The sequence below is a fragment of the Takifugu flavidus genome, chromosome 10 (genome assembly GCF_003711565.1).
Source record: "Takifugu flavidus isolate HTHZ2018 chromosome 10, ASM371156v2, whole genome shotgun sequence".
NCBI classification, from domain to species: domain Eukaryota; kingdom Metazoa; phylum Chordata; class Actinopteri; order Tetraodontiformes; family Tetraodontidae; genus Takifugu; species Takifugu flavidus.
This window is the reverse complement of record NC_079529.1, coordinates 5,041,994-5,059,642: the sequence shown is the minus strand read 5'-3', so window position 1 is coordinate 5,059,642 and position 17,649 is coordinate 5,041,994. Positions and strand designations below refer to the sequence as shown.

Sequence of the window (17,649 nt, the reverse complement as noted above, 5' to 3'; positions counted from 1 at the left end):
TAATTATTTGTCTTACCTTTAGCGTAGTCTTTGTCCAAAGTATTGACGCCTCTTTTCCACTCCTCTAGCTGTTCCTGCAGAGGATTGATCAGTCCTTCCATGAAGGTTCTGTAGGAAAAGTTGAATCTTTATCTATACCTTTTAAATTCTCTAACAAAAACGATAAAATAGAATCCAAGCAGAAATCATGGACAAGAAACCTTTTAGGACTGAAAAATGTCTGACAAATCGTGGTGACACAATGTATTCTTTAAAATAAATTAAACTTCTTATTGGTTTTTAGAGTTCCAGACAGAGTTCCAGACAAAACATCATTTCTCCTTGGCCTTTCGGTCAACACACACTGTGGTTTTTGGTCAATCATTAATGGACAGAAAGAAAAGGACAAAACAAAACTGTGTCTGGGTGTTAGTTTAAGAAGCTTGTGCAGTCATGTCTGTCAGTCATTACTCAACTGTGCCCGTTTTGCACGCGTGAACGTGTTTAAGAAGTTGTGAGTGTGAGGTGTGGGCAGCTGCAGGCTTATTACATGACACTAAAATTAGACTGACCCCTCTGGTAGACATGTATTTCATGTCTCTTGCAGGCACTCTGTGTGTGTGTGAGTGTGCGTGTGTATGCCCGCCTGTGTGTATGCGTGGTGACAACATCCCCCTGGACATAGCCCCTGCTATGGAGATCTGCATGGAATCTCTACTGAAATGCCACCCGAGAGCAGGGGCCGGGGGTGTAATGGGTAATACACTGAAACAGTACAGATACTTGTGTTACCAGACAAATCGGCTCTTTTGCAGCGTGCCCTGACAACGGGGCATTCTTACCCACTTACATAAAATGTCAGGACACAGATTATACCATGAAAAAAATTAAGGAATCGGCATTAATGTATGTTAAGTACAATTTCAGAAACAATAAATCAATGGAGACCATGGGGAACAGTGGAATCTGTACACTGAACCTCTTTCTTCATCCCAAAAAGGTTTCAGAAAATGTGAAACATATGACTTTTAATAAATGAATGGAGATAAATGACTGAGTGCTGCTTACATGGAGAACTGTTTCAGTTTAGCTTCTATGCTGCGGTGTCTCATACACATCCTGGTCAGCGCTGATCCGATGTCTCTGGTACCACCTGAAAGACAAAAAAAACACTGTTGAATTCTCTGATATGCACCAAAAGCACATTCTTAAATATTTAACCAAAATTGTATCAGCAACTCCAGTTCAACTGTAACGACAGGATGTTATAAAAGATACGAGTCTTCCAAAGTAATTAATAAACGAAAGAAAGTGAACTCACCTCTTTTCATAATGAATATTTAACTAAATTTACTTAGAAACACAAAGTGTGATCTTTGGAATATTATAATATTAATGCTCATGTAATTTAGCTCTTATACTGGCACACATCAGCTATTACAGTAACACCATCCATGTTTACTGCCTGTGTGCTAGTTTTAGAAATGAAGGTAAATTATATAAATGTTTCAAATATTGTGCATCTTTAAATAAAACACATTTGAAACATGCTGTCCGTGGCCCAATTAGGGCTGAATAGTGGGGTGATCAGCAGAAAACTGAATTGTTGCTGGGACATTGTAAGTTAGCTTGAGGCTTATGTCAGTTCCCTCCACACAAGCTAACTATCTGTCCACACAAAGCCTCAGGCGGGAACGTCAAGCAGGGGACTCGACAGACACACTCTACTGTCTGTCTGCTTCGTGGCTGCCTGGTTTCCTGCGGGACTGAGGCAGGAGGCTGTGTGAGGTTGCGTGTGAGGTCCTAATAAGCGCAAAATCTAAAAAGATGAAATTTGTGAGAGAAATAGAATCAAGTGATTTGACAGCGATGAAGAATAATTTAACTGTTACAAAGTCTGATTTATTCTCGCCCAAATGACCTCGATTGCGCCCCTCTATTCTGTCATTACCCCATTCTCCTTTCACCCATGTGTACCCATTATTGATTAGCAAGGTTGTGGCCTCCACAAGCCACTTGCGACCTTTCTGTTCAGCATAATGCATGTTTGCCTACATGGGGAGTTGTTTTTGTTATCTTATCATCCATCTATCAACATATGTCTGCTATATTAGAGGGTGTGGCTGAAAGATGCTGCTATGCCATGTGGAGGCCACACAGCTGGCAAACATATAATTTCATGAGAGCTATATATCGTACCCATCTGGTCAGAATTGTCAGTGTCAGAGCGTCCAAGCATCTCAAACCTCACTTCTGACTGGCCAAGTGCAGCTCAGCACTTTATTGTAGCAGGCTGTTTGGCAGGTATTTCATCCATTTATTTATTTATTACTGCCTACTTAGAATATTGGCAAAAAAAAGGTTTTAGGTTCTGTGTCTCCTGTTTATGCAGACAAAGTGGGTTTGAGAATTACATTTTGTTTGAGGATAAACCAGCTGGTACCTCACACTGTCTACTTTATCTAGCATCAAGGTGCCACTTAACAAAAATAGGTAGTCGTCACAGTTGTCTGCCACACAGAGAAGCGTCGGTTGCTTCGCTGTCAAACCAAACCACTACTCTGCCTGTGTGTACCAGCATATTTAACGGCCAGTAGAAAAGGGTGAAGGATTCCTGCCCAACCAACACCTACGTAGTCCAAAACACTAGCAAGGAATGACTGATTTTTTTTTCTCGTGGTGTATGTGATGGAACCCTTTATTTAAAAACCCTGACTTTCACGTTTTCTCTTGGCTTTGACTTTTTACTTCTCCAGCAGAAACTGGGTGCGGCTCTTATTATGCAAGCACAATGTTACAAATGCAAAACAGCAACTTTGGAGGTACATCTCACAGTTAACTGTTCACTGTCTCAACCTGCAAATGTCAGTGTGACAGAACTCTGAAACTTCAGACTTTTAATCCACCGCTCTTTCAAAATATTAGAAACATAATACAAAAAGCTCCTCAGGCTCTCACTGCACCAAACCATCAAAACATGTGAGCATGTGGAAACCTGTCCCATTTCAATAATGAATAAAGGTAAGATTTTGCACCAGCTGGAATTTGAATTCTACCTCAAACTTTAGCTTCACTCTTCAAACTATTGTTCCATCCTTCTCTGACAAGATGTTAACCGAGGAGTCAGATTTAATATTGTTACTACAGGACAGATCAAAAGGATCAAAACCATGGTAATTTTCTGGATTAGTGACTCAACATAGTATACGCTATAGAATTACAGTCGTACGAGAATCAGCTTGTGATTAAAAGTGGCTGGAATGGTACGAAGACAAGAAAAGACACACGAGTGAGTGAGGGATGTAACAGAAAAGGAATGGAGGGAGTGGCAAGGAAGGAATGAAAGGAAGAGTGATTTAGCCTGGGTAATTTTAAAATGGAGATCAGACGGGCTTGCTGGCTAAAACCGCCTATATGGGCACCAGATGGCTGCTGCACGGGCCAGTGGTTACACTGATAAGAGAGTGGAATCGTACAGCCAAATATCAACACACAAGCACATAACCAAATGGACGACGGTAAGAAAATAGGAAAAGTATCATGCGCTTAATTGCTGCAGAAAATTATTCCAAAAAAAACAACCATCATTTCACTTATTTTTATTGTTTAACACCTGTTTTTATGGTGCCCATGTAACATTTGCTTTTGACTGTGTGTGCACGCAGTCACACACATACACAAGCTGAACAGTTGGCATTCCCAGATGGAGCCACCCACATAGCGCAGACACAGTCTGCTTGGATTTCATTGACTGATTTATATTTTTGACATTGGTTGTTTGTTAAATTCCTGAAAGCCTCGGCTGTATTTATAGAAAATGCATCTAAATCAAATATAAGAAGCGGAGCAGTAAGTCTAGAAGGTATCAATAAATATGCCACAGTATACTGTTTATGCATTATAATTATAGTAGTCTCCAATCAAGGTCCTGACCTCCTTCTGAACTGCGCCCACCTCCTATTTCATCATCAGTTGCCGACAGATAGTCGGGACGTCTCTTTTACCCCGTCTTCCTTCACAGATCCACAACAGAGTCAGCAACTCTGGTCTGGGCCCACCAACACATGCAGACGCACTGGTGAACAAACTCTGGTGCACCTGCTGCATTGCTGACGCTAAAACGCTCCGGACTGTCTGACTGCAGCACCAACCAGCTGTCGGCTAAAACTGAGACGCAAAATAAAATGAGGTAGGGAGTTGAAAGAAAAGAGGAGACAGATTAAAGTTGTGAGAGCTTATTAGGGGAGGCAACTGACAGAAGCCCCGTGACAGAATACCCAAATACTCCAGTTATTATGTATCGAGATATCAAACCCACAGATTCCCAGTTAAGCTCTGTCAACATTGTGTTCAATTATCATGAAAGATTTCAGGCTCAAAGGAGCCTGACAGGTGTTTTCTGGCACGATGAAAAACACAGAAATACATAATCCTCTCAACGCACGACAACAACCAGTTTATGTTACAACCCAAACAGAATTTAAGGATGCTCAGTCGTTGCTGATTTAGAGTGTCACCTTCAGTCATTTGCAGATTAACAGCTCTGCATACAATACAGTAAACAGCATTATACCACTGAGTGAAAGAACGAGAGCTGGGAGGAAGTCAGAGGGGTAGGGTGGATCATAAGCCAAGTTTAGGCCCATTATGCTGTTTGTGGACGATTCGCATATTCAAAAGGGATGCTAAAACAACTGCAGGCTGACATCTGAGTGTCGTTGAGCATATGGCTCACGGGCACTTACTGACAGTATTCATCAACGCACGCAGGGATTTGATAATGTACACCACGGGAAAATGAACAAACGAAATGCTGAATCCTGTTAATGTGCAGTTGGGAATGTGTGTCAGTGTGCCACTGCAATGCAGTAAAATGCATCCAGAATAGTAATGCCTGAACACCATTCAGCACTTGTCATTACCCAGCTCTCCTCTCCTGAAGGCTGCATCTGCCCACTCTCCTCTCCTCTTTCCGATTCAATCTTTCAGTTCGCTCGTCCTTCCCTGCGACACTCTCATAATCTAATCTGTGGACACACAGCTGATGTCAACAACAGGACAAAGGTGCACTAGACAGTGAATGTGGGGAGACGCTGAGGAGTATAGGGGTTTAAATCTACATGGGAGTAAATGTGCAAAATGGGTTAATTGGGAGAAGATGGTTTAGATGATAATGAGCAGTCATGTGAGAGGCCAAATGTTTCACCTTGGTGCGGTTCTGTTGCGTATATGTTAATGAGACTGCAGCTAAATAAGAAGAGAGGGTGAACAAACACACGTGCTCACTTATTTAAATGTTTACTGAGCTCTTTCTCAATCTTCCCCTTTTTTTTACCTCTTCTGTCTAACAACAATGTGGTATTAAAGGATGTAGAATAATCAAGGTACCACAGAAATTCCGACCAGCCATTTTATTTTTAAACTTAATTAGAGAATCAAACATATTGGTGCCTCGAGGGTGGAGGTAGACGCCACCACATGACCAATTCCATCAAGTAGAACAACTGTACAATGAATGTAGAAAGTAAATAGTAATGCACTGTGAGGTTGGACTCCTATGCTAGCCAACAGTCAACAGAATCAATAATAATTAATGCTAACGATCTTACTGTACTATTAAAGTGCACGGTCATACCGCACATACTGGCAGACGATTGCATTGCAAATCTAGGTCAGTGAGATGTTTAACACCCCCCGTTGCTTAATTCTACTGTATTCCTTTGATTTTTTTAAGCTGTTCTCTGATCTAGGTCTCCATTGAAATACCCCGATGTTTCTGTGCTCAGTCTAGTTTCTCTCTCTCTCCGTTCTTTCAGCACTGGTTCAGCTCTCTGCTCCAGATCCTCACGAGCGATGTCTCAGAGTTAACACGGTGCCTGAGTTAATCCAGTCCGTAAGCGGTCGGCTAGTTCAGTGAGCGGTCAGAGGCAAGACAAAAATAAATGCGCAAAGACAAGCGGGAAATATCCCATGGGAAAGTGCAAGATGGACAGGACATACACTATTTGAATGAAACTCTAGGGAAAAAAGAAGGGTGATATTTATTGTTGAAGACCAATAATAAAATTATGACATATTATGGAGAAATAACTAGTTTATGCAGACCACGACAACACAATTTGCAATATAAAATGTGTATAATCGAATAATAGACCTGCTTAAGTGAACAGGAAAATGACAACTGGGAATGTGTTTCAAATCATTTGCCTGGAATTGTTGCGTGTGTGAAAGAGGACTTTATTAACCTCAATTTTGTTTGTCACAAAACCACTCTCCCGCTGACAAATGTCATGGCAAACATTGTTAATCTTAGCAGTAAAAGCACGCAGGGTGTCTCTGACTGTGCTGTTAAGCATATTATTAGATAAACAATGAGAGGAAGAGCGGCTGAGAGGCAGAATAGATTACCCCAGCTCGCACTTGCTCTTTCAGGGCTCTGCTGCCCCACTTTCTCTAATCTTGGTTTATGGACTGAAACACAAAATCCACAGACACATAGAGAGAAAGGCTTTACTGGGATCTAAATCCACAGTTGTCTCACCAAGTACGGCCCTCCTTTTTTGGTAGCATGTTGAAGCGAAACACGGGAGCTATGATAAACGCAACTGGACGTTGAATCCATCAACCACAGTCTGCACAAAGTTAAAACACACTTTTTAAATTTACTCCAAAAATTAGACCCTGGTAGATCAGTGTTGAGTCAGCATTAGTACAGAACCAGGAAAAGTCTGATGTCATGGTTAATTATTCACAATGAGAACAGAAGTTCATGTTTCCAATGCAATAATGAAATAACCTTAGAATAGCAAAATAAATGAAAGTTTGAGTCGTGGGTTTGGAGTTATATAATTAAAAAAAATGTGAAACCAGACCTTGTGTACTCAGTTTAAGCATGGCGGACACATACAGTGAAGAATATGTTTGAAATGTGACAAATACGAATACTAAAAAATGTCACGCTATACATGACTGCAATAACAGCTCAAAGGTAACGTCTCAAAGTATTTCAGTATAAATTAGGTTGTGTTGTGGGAGTGATACAACGAATGACACATGCGGCTGATAATCACTTATCTTATCTCACAGGTGCTATGATAGGGCTAATTAGGGCTGTATTCTGGTATAAGAGCAGCCACAAAAATGAATCAACATGTTGTGTTCTGTGTCAAATCCAACAAGTTTGCTGGAGTGGACAGTGGACTACAAAAGTCACCTACAAATAAGTACCAGATTTAAGACGAAATATTTATTTTCCAAAATGACCGCTGTCTTTGTGGAGGCTCTACACTTCATTCTGTAGCCCAAAATGCACCTTAATCTGAACATACCAGGCAAAATAGAGTTTGAGATAGAATAGAGTTTGTTTGAAAGCTCGCTTAAAGAGGCCAAGACAGGAAAGCCAGTATCCAAACCTTCTGGCCAACTCAAAAAAAGCAAGTAAATTGTCAGATTTTGCTTTCTGAGAAATTTATTTGTGGGATCAGTGTGTCCTGCAGCATATGAGCAGCAAGATTTATATTCCAGCAGATGTTGAAACTGAAGCCAGTGCCAATGATTTTGGACTTTAAACCAAAGTAGACACGACTGCGTGTCTGTAGAGAAGTTTACAGAGCAAAAAAATCAGATGAGAATCAATAAAACAAATATCAACATTTGAATTGTCATTTGAATGATCGACTTGTTAACGGCAAAACAGGGGGCACATTGTGTTTCCTAGGTTCTCTTAAAGGCATCAACTATATGACTCTCAAACTATACGAAGGTGTCTGTGACCTTTCTTTTCCCCTGTATGCTGAGACGGGCCTTCAGTCTCGAAGACAGCGGTGATAATTAGAACCAGACACGCACGAGTGATTGGACTTTTTGCAGTACAAAACAACACTGTCCTGTATGCAGCAAGGCCACCGTAAGTGCCTTTCGCGGGCATGTGTGCACATGTGTCTCTTATGCTCTCCAACAGTGAGTTAAGGCCCATTCGCTGTTTGTGTCCCTCCACATCCATCTACCCGCACGCCCCCACACAGACTCGTACAAACACATCATTCATTCGGAGCGCTTTATGAAGTGACTCTGAGCTGATAGAACAAGGCAGACACTGACACTCATTGATTCAACTCCCTGAATAAGTAACTTGAATGATGGACTGACGTTAACCACAACTTTATGATTAATTTTAGACCATAAATTCAATTTAAAGAACACATGCACTCGGTCAATGACAGGTTATAACCATCATTTTCATTAAACTGGGATAAATTTAGTATATCTACTGAGTGACTGGAGCTTTTGAAAATCACGATATTTTCCAGTGAGTCATGGAAGTAACATTTCATGTTCAAGTTCACCTTCTGTGGTGAAGCTGTGACAGATGGCTCACCTGCCCACCTCCACAGTCACAATCTGCTGATGCTATCCCACTGCTACACTATGGGGTTTTTATTTTTAAACAAGTGATTTAATGTAAATGTGGATCTATTTTGGCCCCATATAGTGTCAACAAGAAAACACAATTAACCACTGATGTACAGCACATGTTCTATATGTATAGTTCAGTGTTTTCTTTTCTCTGAAATGACTTGTCATGCACCTCTGAAATGCAGAGCAGCCTGTCGGGTAGACTTTCAAACGCTGTCTACTGCCACAATTATATCCCTTTTCTTTTTTTTTCCAGTGTCCTTGAGGGAGTGTCGAGCAGAAACTTTCCGAGGATAAACAGAACAGGGGTTGATGCTGCTGTCACGGCCTGGCTGTGAACGCACCTGGCCTGACAGCAGGGGCGAGACGCAAGGGAACAGAGGAGAACACGGAGGCGGAGAGGAGCGGACAAAATATGAAACAGAAAATTGTTAACTCCGTAACTTTACTGGACAGGACAGGTTTTTGTGCTCTGTGCAAACTGACACGGTGTCTACCTACAAATAGAGCTGAGGCGTTCGGGCAGAGGGCTCTGAAACGATCTCAGTCTTCTTCAGAGTTGGAGGATTTGAGCTTTAACCACAGCCGCTCAGAGCAGCACTAAAGCACTTCTATGAAATCCAGTGTACAAATGTGTGCACATGGAAGCAGAACAAAGGGAACCTGTGTTGGGTCAAAGCCTGGTTGTTAGGCTATCGTCTTATGTATGTCAATGTGTTCAGTGTTAGCTTTTAAAAGAGTTACATTCAGCACCAGCAGCCACAACACACACTTATGATACGAAAACCTCCACACAGAACAGTGCTTTACAGTAAACAAATTACTGTACATGCACGTGCACTTAACAGATGAAATTAAACGTGCACATGTACTTTAAGGACAGTCGTGTCTAGACATGGAGCAGATAAGCTTGGTTTAGGATGCAGGTATGAAAGCATTGTTATAGCCCCAAATTAAACCCCATATGCACCAAAAGGATGTCAAATACAAAATCAACTTTAGTGAGACTGAAATCTGAACTTCCTTTGAAAAGACGTGTTTTGAATTTGGCTTTGCATGCACGTCAAGTGTTCCGAACACAAAGCTTACTGGTCTGACCAGCTTTATGTTTAAACAACACCAGAGAATAAACACGGCTAACACCAACATTCGCAATGAACCCAAGTTCGTATTGACTGGGCTGTACAGGTCATATGATCAAATACACTTCAGAGCAAATACAAGAGCCACATTTTTAATCTTTAAAAATTAGTTGAAGTTCTACACAGTGAATTTGACTGGTTTAATCAGTGATGCTAGTGATCAGAATGGTTTCCACATTGGGTTCCTGGTGAACGGATGAGAATAAAGGGGTGATTGAGAAGCAAACGGCAGCATGGGATGGGGTCTAGGCCTGTGCTGGACAGGAAGTGTAGATGGCCCGGCAAGGTCTGGGCTGAAACTGGAGGACAGAGACGTTTTAGAAATGGCGCGGGTTAGATGAGGATCTTGGGTTTTCTGGAACAAAGGCCAAGTCATGGACTAAGAGTAACAGAATTTTTTTTGCATGGCTACAAACGCCATCATTTAACCTCCAAACTCATTCTACTGACTATGGTTTTTAGAGTTGTCTTTAAATTTCCCATGTATATTTAACGTCTGTCAGCTATTTTGCATGTTATTGGCTAAAATATTTGCATTCCGGTCTGAGTAAAAAGAAGAGTAAAGCAAGAGTGAAAAGAAAAACCTGAAAATATGAGAGTACCAGTGACAAGCAGAGATAACTGGGAACAGTTGTCACAGCTGCTTACTACCCAGATAATAGTACCTGCATAACAATAATAAAGAATAAAAACATATTTATTGAAAGCAGTGATAGAATGTGGTTGAAATAAACACTTTCTCAGGTACAGATATATATGATGAAAATAAGCAAGGTCAAAAAAATAAGAGGAGTCAGAGAGGGCAGACCATCATCACCACCATCATCCTGTCAGTGAAATCTGTGCTGTTTTACATTGCTGGATAACCACTTTTGATTGTTGATTACAGCATTCCAAGCACTATCTTCACCCTGTCTGTAAAAGTACAAAAGTAGAGAGTACTGCAAACAATTAACAACAGACTCCTACTGTTTTGGAGGAATGTTAAATTGGGCCGGAGTTCATGCTGCTCGCCCCTAGGAATGATGCAAAACTCCACTTATCAAGTTTATTCTATACTCCAAGGCAATTTGCAAGACATGTAAGAATGTCGTCAAATTCATTTGCAGTCAAACTGAATTGTGAGTTGATCTAAGAACCTCCATCTGCAAAAAAAAACACTGCTGGGAAACAGTTTCTTCCACGGTTTCCTGAATCTTTATATTTCTCGTATGTCGTCCACAAAACATTTATGAGTGTTAATAATATACAGTAGAGCCGATGGTGCTAAAAGGGCAATACGGTCATGCTGCTTCAAGGCAGGCGCCAACCTGTGTACGTGATGTGTCGTAACAGGGCAAAGGAACAGGTGTGTCTGCACGTACAAATTTCCCATTTGTGAGAAGGTTCAAGGTTTGCAGATATAAAACGGAACAAGACTAAAATGAAAGTAATTTACTGTTGCTCTGTGACGTTTTATAAGTTGAGGCAAATAGCCTTTATAGTCCATAAGCCAAACTGCCATGGCAAAGAAAGGGAGACGTATGACTTTTAATTTATTTAAATGTAATTGGATAACAACTGTTACAGGGAAGAGCTTTGCAGAAACAAAGAGCCTGACCACCAAACAATGGTGAGGTGTCAACAGGAAAAAGCTTGAGCAACCTGAGGCTTAAATGGGGGGGGGGGGCTTCCTGCGAATGGCTCAGGAGAGAAAGAGGAAAAGGGCAGAGGAGATGGACGTTATATCTAAGAATCACTTAAGCCATAAAATAGCCTGCAATAGTGAGGTATATAAAGCAGATAAGAAGCGGATCAGCTAGCTGCAGAGGCAGCTGTATTAGAATAACGGCTTTCACTTTTGCTTCTGTCGTTAAAGATCTGATGGAGTCGCTCGTATGAGTCAACGTCCATTAGCATAGCATTAAAAGCAAAGCCATGACCTTGCTGGTGTCAGTCAAAGAGAAGCTCATGAAAATTAGCACAAAGAAAAGTATAGAGATTATGTAAAATCAATAAGCTATAGAGATGCCATAGAGAGAATATAAGGATCTGGGGTATTCCTTTGTGAATTGGAACACATCACGGTGGAGTACAGTAAAAACCACTGTTTGTGGGTCAGCGTGTAACTATTGGGGCATTTGGTTTCCTATGTCATTACCAACAGGCTATGAATACAGACAACAGAGGGAATAAAGCCTCTTGTCTGAAGACTTTTCATTTCTTTCTTCCATTCAAGCCTTTGCATTCCACGTATTTTATTCCACTCAACTGTAAACTAGTAAGCCGGACTTTACCTTTGCAAATCTTTTCAATGAACAGAAGCAAAACCTCTCCTTTAGAGTTTGCTTCAGCATTAATTCTAATCCCAATCCTAATTTCTATTGGAAGCCAAATAATGCTCTTTTTGGAAGTTTCCCATTGTGAAAAACTACTTTTGTTCCCCCAATACATTGACATTTTCGGATGGGCTGGAACAGTCTCAGCTGTTAATGCGGAATCACCAGCAGACATGTATTTAGTTTTATTTAACTGCTTAAGTTTAAAGTATAAATAAATCAATAAAGTTTAATAGGAAGTTAAGTAAACAGTAGATCACCTGGAAATGAGAATCAATAACTAATTACCTTCCACAGTGCCCCGATAATTATAAGAGGGCAGTAAAATGTATTTGGATTATAATACGTTCCTTTATTTAACCTACATGAGAAGAGAACGCACAGTAATTATAGCATGAACACAGATTAGCCTGCGTGCATAAATCTGTTGTTTCAATAGCTGTTAATCATATAAGAGAGAAAGTGAACATAAAGAGTTTATAGCTTGAAAGAACTTTGCAGTAAGGCCTGACTGTGACTCTAATCTACGCAGGAACACCTCATGTTACTGTACCTCAACTGGAAGTTGTTACTGGATGTTACCGTACCTCAACAAAACTGGAAGCAATCCAGAGCCTGTTTGATCCTTTTAAATGCACTTTAATCTGAATTTCTTTGATTTCTTTGCAGAGATGCTTTAGGTGTGAAGACAAATGTAATTTTTCTCCCTTGGAATAATAAATCCTCTAAGCGAGCAGTGGAGGGACCAGACATGTTGAGTGCTGGCATCATATGTGTCCCAATGACAATCACATGACTATGAAAAGAGTGACATTTCACCAACAACAGGCCCCGTTCTGACCGTAAAGAGGGAGAAATCTGAGAACATCTAACAGGACAGGCTGACACCAAAATAGTCTGACAGACTAGAGGACTTGAGGTATTCAGTTCACCACGCTCCAGTCCAGCCATTTGGGGCATCGTTTCAGACATTTGTGAACTTATCTCATTTGTGGCAGGGTGGGATCCTCTGGAGTGTTCCCAGTTTTAGTTAACACTCATTATGATGCTTTGATGAAAGGACTAACAGGTGATTTGTAGTCGCCAGCTGAGTGAACTGGCTGATCTCATAATCTGCATTAGTCTTTCTGTAAACTAAATAACAGAACAGTCATTCACAAAGGAAAAGAAAAGCTTTAAACTTGAGGTGAGTGAGACATCTCATCTAATCTGATAACCAGCAAACCCTTGAACATGTGGGCCCCATTAACAGTAGGTAAAGTTGAATTCTTCACAGTTGTAAGACGACTCTGCCGGGCACGGCCAGGGTATTTCCTGCATAATGCCCAAATGCAAGACCTAGGTTTGGTTTCATAAAACTGGCCCTGAATATAATATATAATCTTTATTAAACCAGACCATATAATACTTTATCACCAGAAAGTGTGCCAAACCACAAAATCATACTGCTAGTACCTTTAAAACAAGTTCACTTCGGAGGTAATGAGAAAAACATCCTTCCAGGCTTATTCTCCCATTTAACAGCGGTTTCACAGTCCTATAAATTAGTGCAATACGTCCAGAAATACATGAACATTTCTTCCTTTCCCTTCTCCACACACTGGTCATTACAGCAATCGTCACCAGAACCCTCCAGGAGCTTTATCTGTGGATTTAATCAATAAAAACTATGCCTTAAATATCACTTAAAATATCTTTCTAATACTTGAAAACAGCTTTCAACCTCTCAAAACATCTATTAAAAAGAGAATGTGCCTTGAATCCATGAGTATGTGGGAGGCTTATCAGGTGACAATATGACATTTTAATAACCTAGAAACACTGTCTCATGCGACTCTAGACCAGTTTTAATGTTAATGAGGTGACTGTTTCCTCCACTTTTGAGAAAGCCACGCACCCGGCCACACCTTATCATGGAACCAGCATGCCTGCAGGCACGCACATCTGTGCAATACCCACAGTGATTACACAACAAAAATGACGGGCGTGAACATGACGACTGTATGAGTTGAAACAAAAGAATGAGACGTCTGATGACGATAAAGCCCGTAAAGTTGACAGGCACTGCGTTAAGATAAAGATTAGAGGTGTAACAAAGGAGTAATAACTGTAGGGATACAGCAAAGCAAACAGCACTCCTCATTGTGTCAAACATGGCAGTTCACGGTCACATGACAGTTTTCCTTTTACCAATAATTAATGTTTCAAACCTGTTAAATATTCTGTTTTAAAATACATTATTTTAAAGCTATGATTGAACGTTCCTACCTCTTGAGTTGGTAGCCAGGTCGGCCACTTTCTGAAAGGCATCCAGGAAGGTAGCTACTGTGACTGCAGTCGCTCTAGAAAAAAAGAGTAACAAACAAGAAGTGTAAAACTAGCGTCGGACTCTTATAAGCACACAGTAATCTATGAACAAACGGTGTAAAAACGAATGGGAGAAGTGAACAAATGCTGGGTTTATTTCAAGGTAGGATGAAAACATACGTGTGCAGGCATGTGAGTTGCATTTCAGACTTGAAAACTACATGCACGCGTTACATGTAGGCTGTAGACACTAGGCTGGGTGAGTGGTTCAAACTTAAATATGCCTTGCTGTGTGAGGAATGCCTTTGTGATTACTTAAAGGCTGTTGGAATCCTTCCAACTCAGCGGTGCAGCTCTTGAGCTTGAGTTTGTCACACTTAGAGGTCAATGAATGGATCAAGGTGGGATCTACTCTCTGGAAAAGGAGCTTGGGCTCTTTTCTACAGCTCAATCCCCCTTCTCCGTCATTATGGATGCTTTCCCAAGCCTTTAGAACGCAATGTATAATATTTCTGCAGGATATAGCATTACAAAATGTCCTAACAGCATCTAAATGTCTGTGTAGCCTTTGTTTATTTAAATTAGTTCCTTCACTGTCGCACAAAACTGCCCAGCTAGGTGGCAAACACTGACTCACCTGATGATTAAGACTGCGGGTGTGGGGATGAAACGCTCTCTATGTGTGCGTACGTATGATCCCAAAGGAAACTTGTGACCAGTCACGCATTCTAAAAAAACAAAAGTCTTCGCAAACACTTCTGAGCGATCACATCAGAATCACATCAGAGGCCTGGGAACTTCCACAGGGTCCAGATAAGTAGCTTTCGAAACTATTACCTTCAGGTGGAACTGATTTGCTGCCCACTGATCTAAGGTAAAGGTTGAGCGTAGACTTAAGGGATACTGTGCTGGGATTAAATTCCTGATGCTGTGATAACTGTCTCCTGACTGTTAAAGTTGTTGCCTGTTAAATGAAGTTACAGCTCCCGTGGACATCATAGAACTTTGAAAGTGAGGCGAAACCACCCTGACAACATTTATTTAATGTGCTCCTCCAGTGACAGTTACATCTAAGCCAGTGATTTTCTTTGTCACGCAGGCATTTAATGTAATTCCGCTTAGTTGCCGATCAGAAGCTTGAAGGGAGTGTCCTTCAAATGGAAAAAGAAACATACAGAGAAGGACATAGAGATTCCTTTCTATTTAAAGCCCGTTGAGGAACGACAGCAACCTCTGATATCTGCCTCAACTTATCCATGAACACGGTGGTACACGGACTGTATTCTGCATGCAATGGCAGCCGGGCCTTGATCGCGTGCGTGACCAGGTTTCATGTTTGTTTTGGGAAGTAAAACCGAAGTCTGTGGTTTACAGTGCTGCCTATTATTTACTGTACACTGTTTCATCAGTTTACAGCAGTGGATGACTGAAGGAGAACTGACTTCTTGAATGATTTGAATTTAGCTTCTGTATAACCTGTCAGCGCTGCGAAGTATTTCATGATCTCACTGCTATCAAATCTGCAAACATCTCTGTCACGAAAAGACAACTTTAGCACACAGTATCTATTCCAGAAGGCCTTGAGCAAGCCAATCTAAATTCCCCAAAGGCTCCAGGATAGAAAAGCTTCGTTCTTTTTCAGACAGAGACCGTCACCACAGCTCCCCTTATGTATAACAGTGATATGAATGTCATTAATCAGAATTCTTCAAAAATTTCTGTTTTCAAAAATATCCGCGTGCTTCTCCTTAAGCCCCGCTGGGTTTCATTAGCAGAATATGACATTTTAAGGGGATTTGATCCTTAAAAAATGGACCAGGAGGAGGGAGCCTGCCACAGCTGCACCAACCATGACCCATTAACCAGACAGACAAGTTAAAAAAAGAACTGTGATTGGAACACAGCTTGCCTATTCCACTCTACCCTTTCTTCAAAGTCCCATTCCACCATTCCACCTACATGCATGTTTGCATTCATGTGAGTGTGTGTGGATGGGTGTGTGCATGTATATGTTGGCTGCTTAAAACCAGAATGACAAGGGGGGTAAAGTGCCGGATTTGGGCCAAAAAAAAAAATGACAGAACAGCTCCAACACTGTAATTGGTTGATTTCCTAGTTGTTTTGTGAGAGAGGAACAGAGAGTCTAAATTACAGAGTCGTCTTGCTTTAGGATGTCATTACACACAGAGAGATATGCAGCTACCAGTCACTCATTCAGACCAGAGAGGGGTGTGTTTGTATTTTACTGAGTGTTCTTGTGTGTGTGTCCTCCATATAGCCCAGCCCTCAAAATGATTGGGCCTTTGGGTGGGATATAGTGTGGTCATAATCAGCCAGTACGGTCAAATTTGTTGTAGTGGCTGATGGTTGCACTTTAAAGTGGCCAGAAAAAGCCTCATTTGTAGGTCGCCGTGAGCAAAGCCAGATCGTATCTCTTACTGGCACACCAGAAAAGAGGGCACCATTACAGGAAGCCATATGCCACAACCACTGCAGCCTGGAGCAGGGTGTAGGCTTAACTTAATCAGGCAACAGGCTGAACATACTGCCAGCCACAAAATCGGTGCAGCCCACCACACATTAATTTTCCTATTTTAGGGTCATGCACTACCTCCTGTTCTCAATTTCTCTTCCCTAAAACTTACCTGGTGTGTAAACCCAAAAAGATATTCGGCAACCCATCTGAAGTTTTAGATATATCAGCACTTTGCAGAGAGATGTGTAACCACGTTAAGGACAAAGCTCGCACATCTGCACTAAAAACGTAGTAGAGAATCAAGATAAAAATTCCTCAAATCCTCCCTAACACACACACATGCACACACTCTGCTCCAAGCGACCAGTCATTAGCAACAAGGCCACAAATACTCCCCTGAGTGTTAGCATGGGAGGGTCACATATTTAACCCCCGAATGATGGATAAACCTCAATAACAAATCACCATTAATGAGCCTTAATACTGAGAAAATGGAAGAATGGAACAGCCCCTGAACCTTTATACAACTGTCAGAATGACTCTGTCTGAGGACATGCGGGTGCTTAAACAGCTAAGAAACTGCCATGTATCGTTAAGCAAAGAATAATTTAGATCACAGGACATCCATATTTACAGTACTTACTGCACAATGAGCTTTTATTTTAGCTGTCATACGTTGTTGGTCTTGGGACACGTGGCCACTTAAAACCAACTAACTAAATTGGCTGGGATGGGAGTCCATTGTTCGCTAAAGATTTGTGATCATTTTGGAAGGAGGTGTGTAAATTTACAGCATTGGAAATACGAATTAAATTAGGCTTAAAAGGCACAATGGGAAGACAAGGGTACAAAATGACAATATAGACGGTACTGTTGAAAGATTAGGCCTTTGTGTAAACTGTCACGACTTATTAGTCTATGCACAAATACTGCATACATGGCAATTTAAGATGTCTTCTGAAGGGTATGTGCAGTGACATCTGACACAAGACATAATAAAGAAGGAAATGAC

General features: G+C 41.1%; 1 protein-coding gene across 12 annotated transcripts in view; it reads right to left on the bottom strand.

Annotated features, from left to right (window-relative positions):
* Nucleotides 1-17,649, bottom strand: part of LOC130532184 (protein MTSS 1-like) — a 32,015-nt gene that overhangs the window by 11,947 nt on the left and 2,419 nt on the right. For all 12 annotated transcript variants that reach the window (XM_057044595.1, XM_057044603.1, XM_057044600.1 and 9 more), the window contains exons 3-5: nt 14,123-14,196; nt 1,048-1,132; nt 17-108 (exon numbers count right to left, since the gene is read on the bottom strand). In XM_057044595.1, the coding sequence (XP_056900575.1) occupies nt 17-108; nt 1,048-1,132; nt 14,123-14,196 (251 nt within the window). The remainder of the gene's footprint in view (nt 1-16; nt 109-1,047; nt 1,133-14,122; nt 14,197-17,649) is intronic.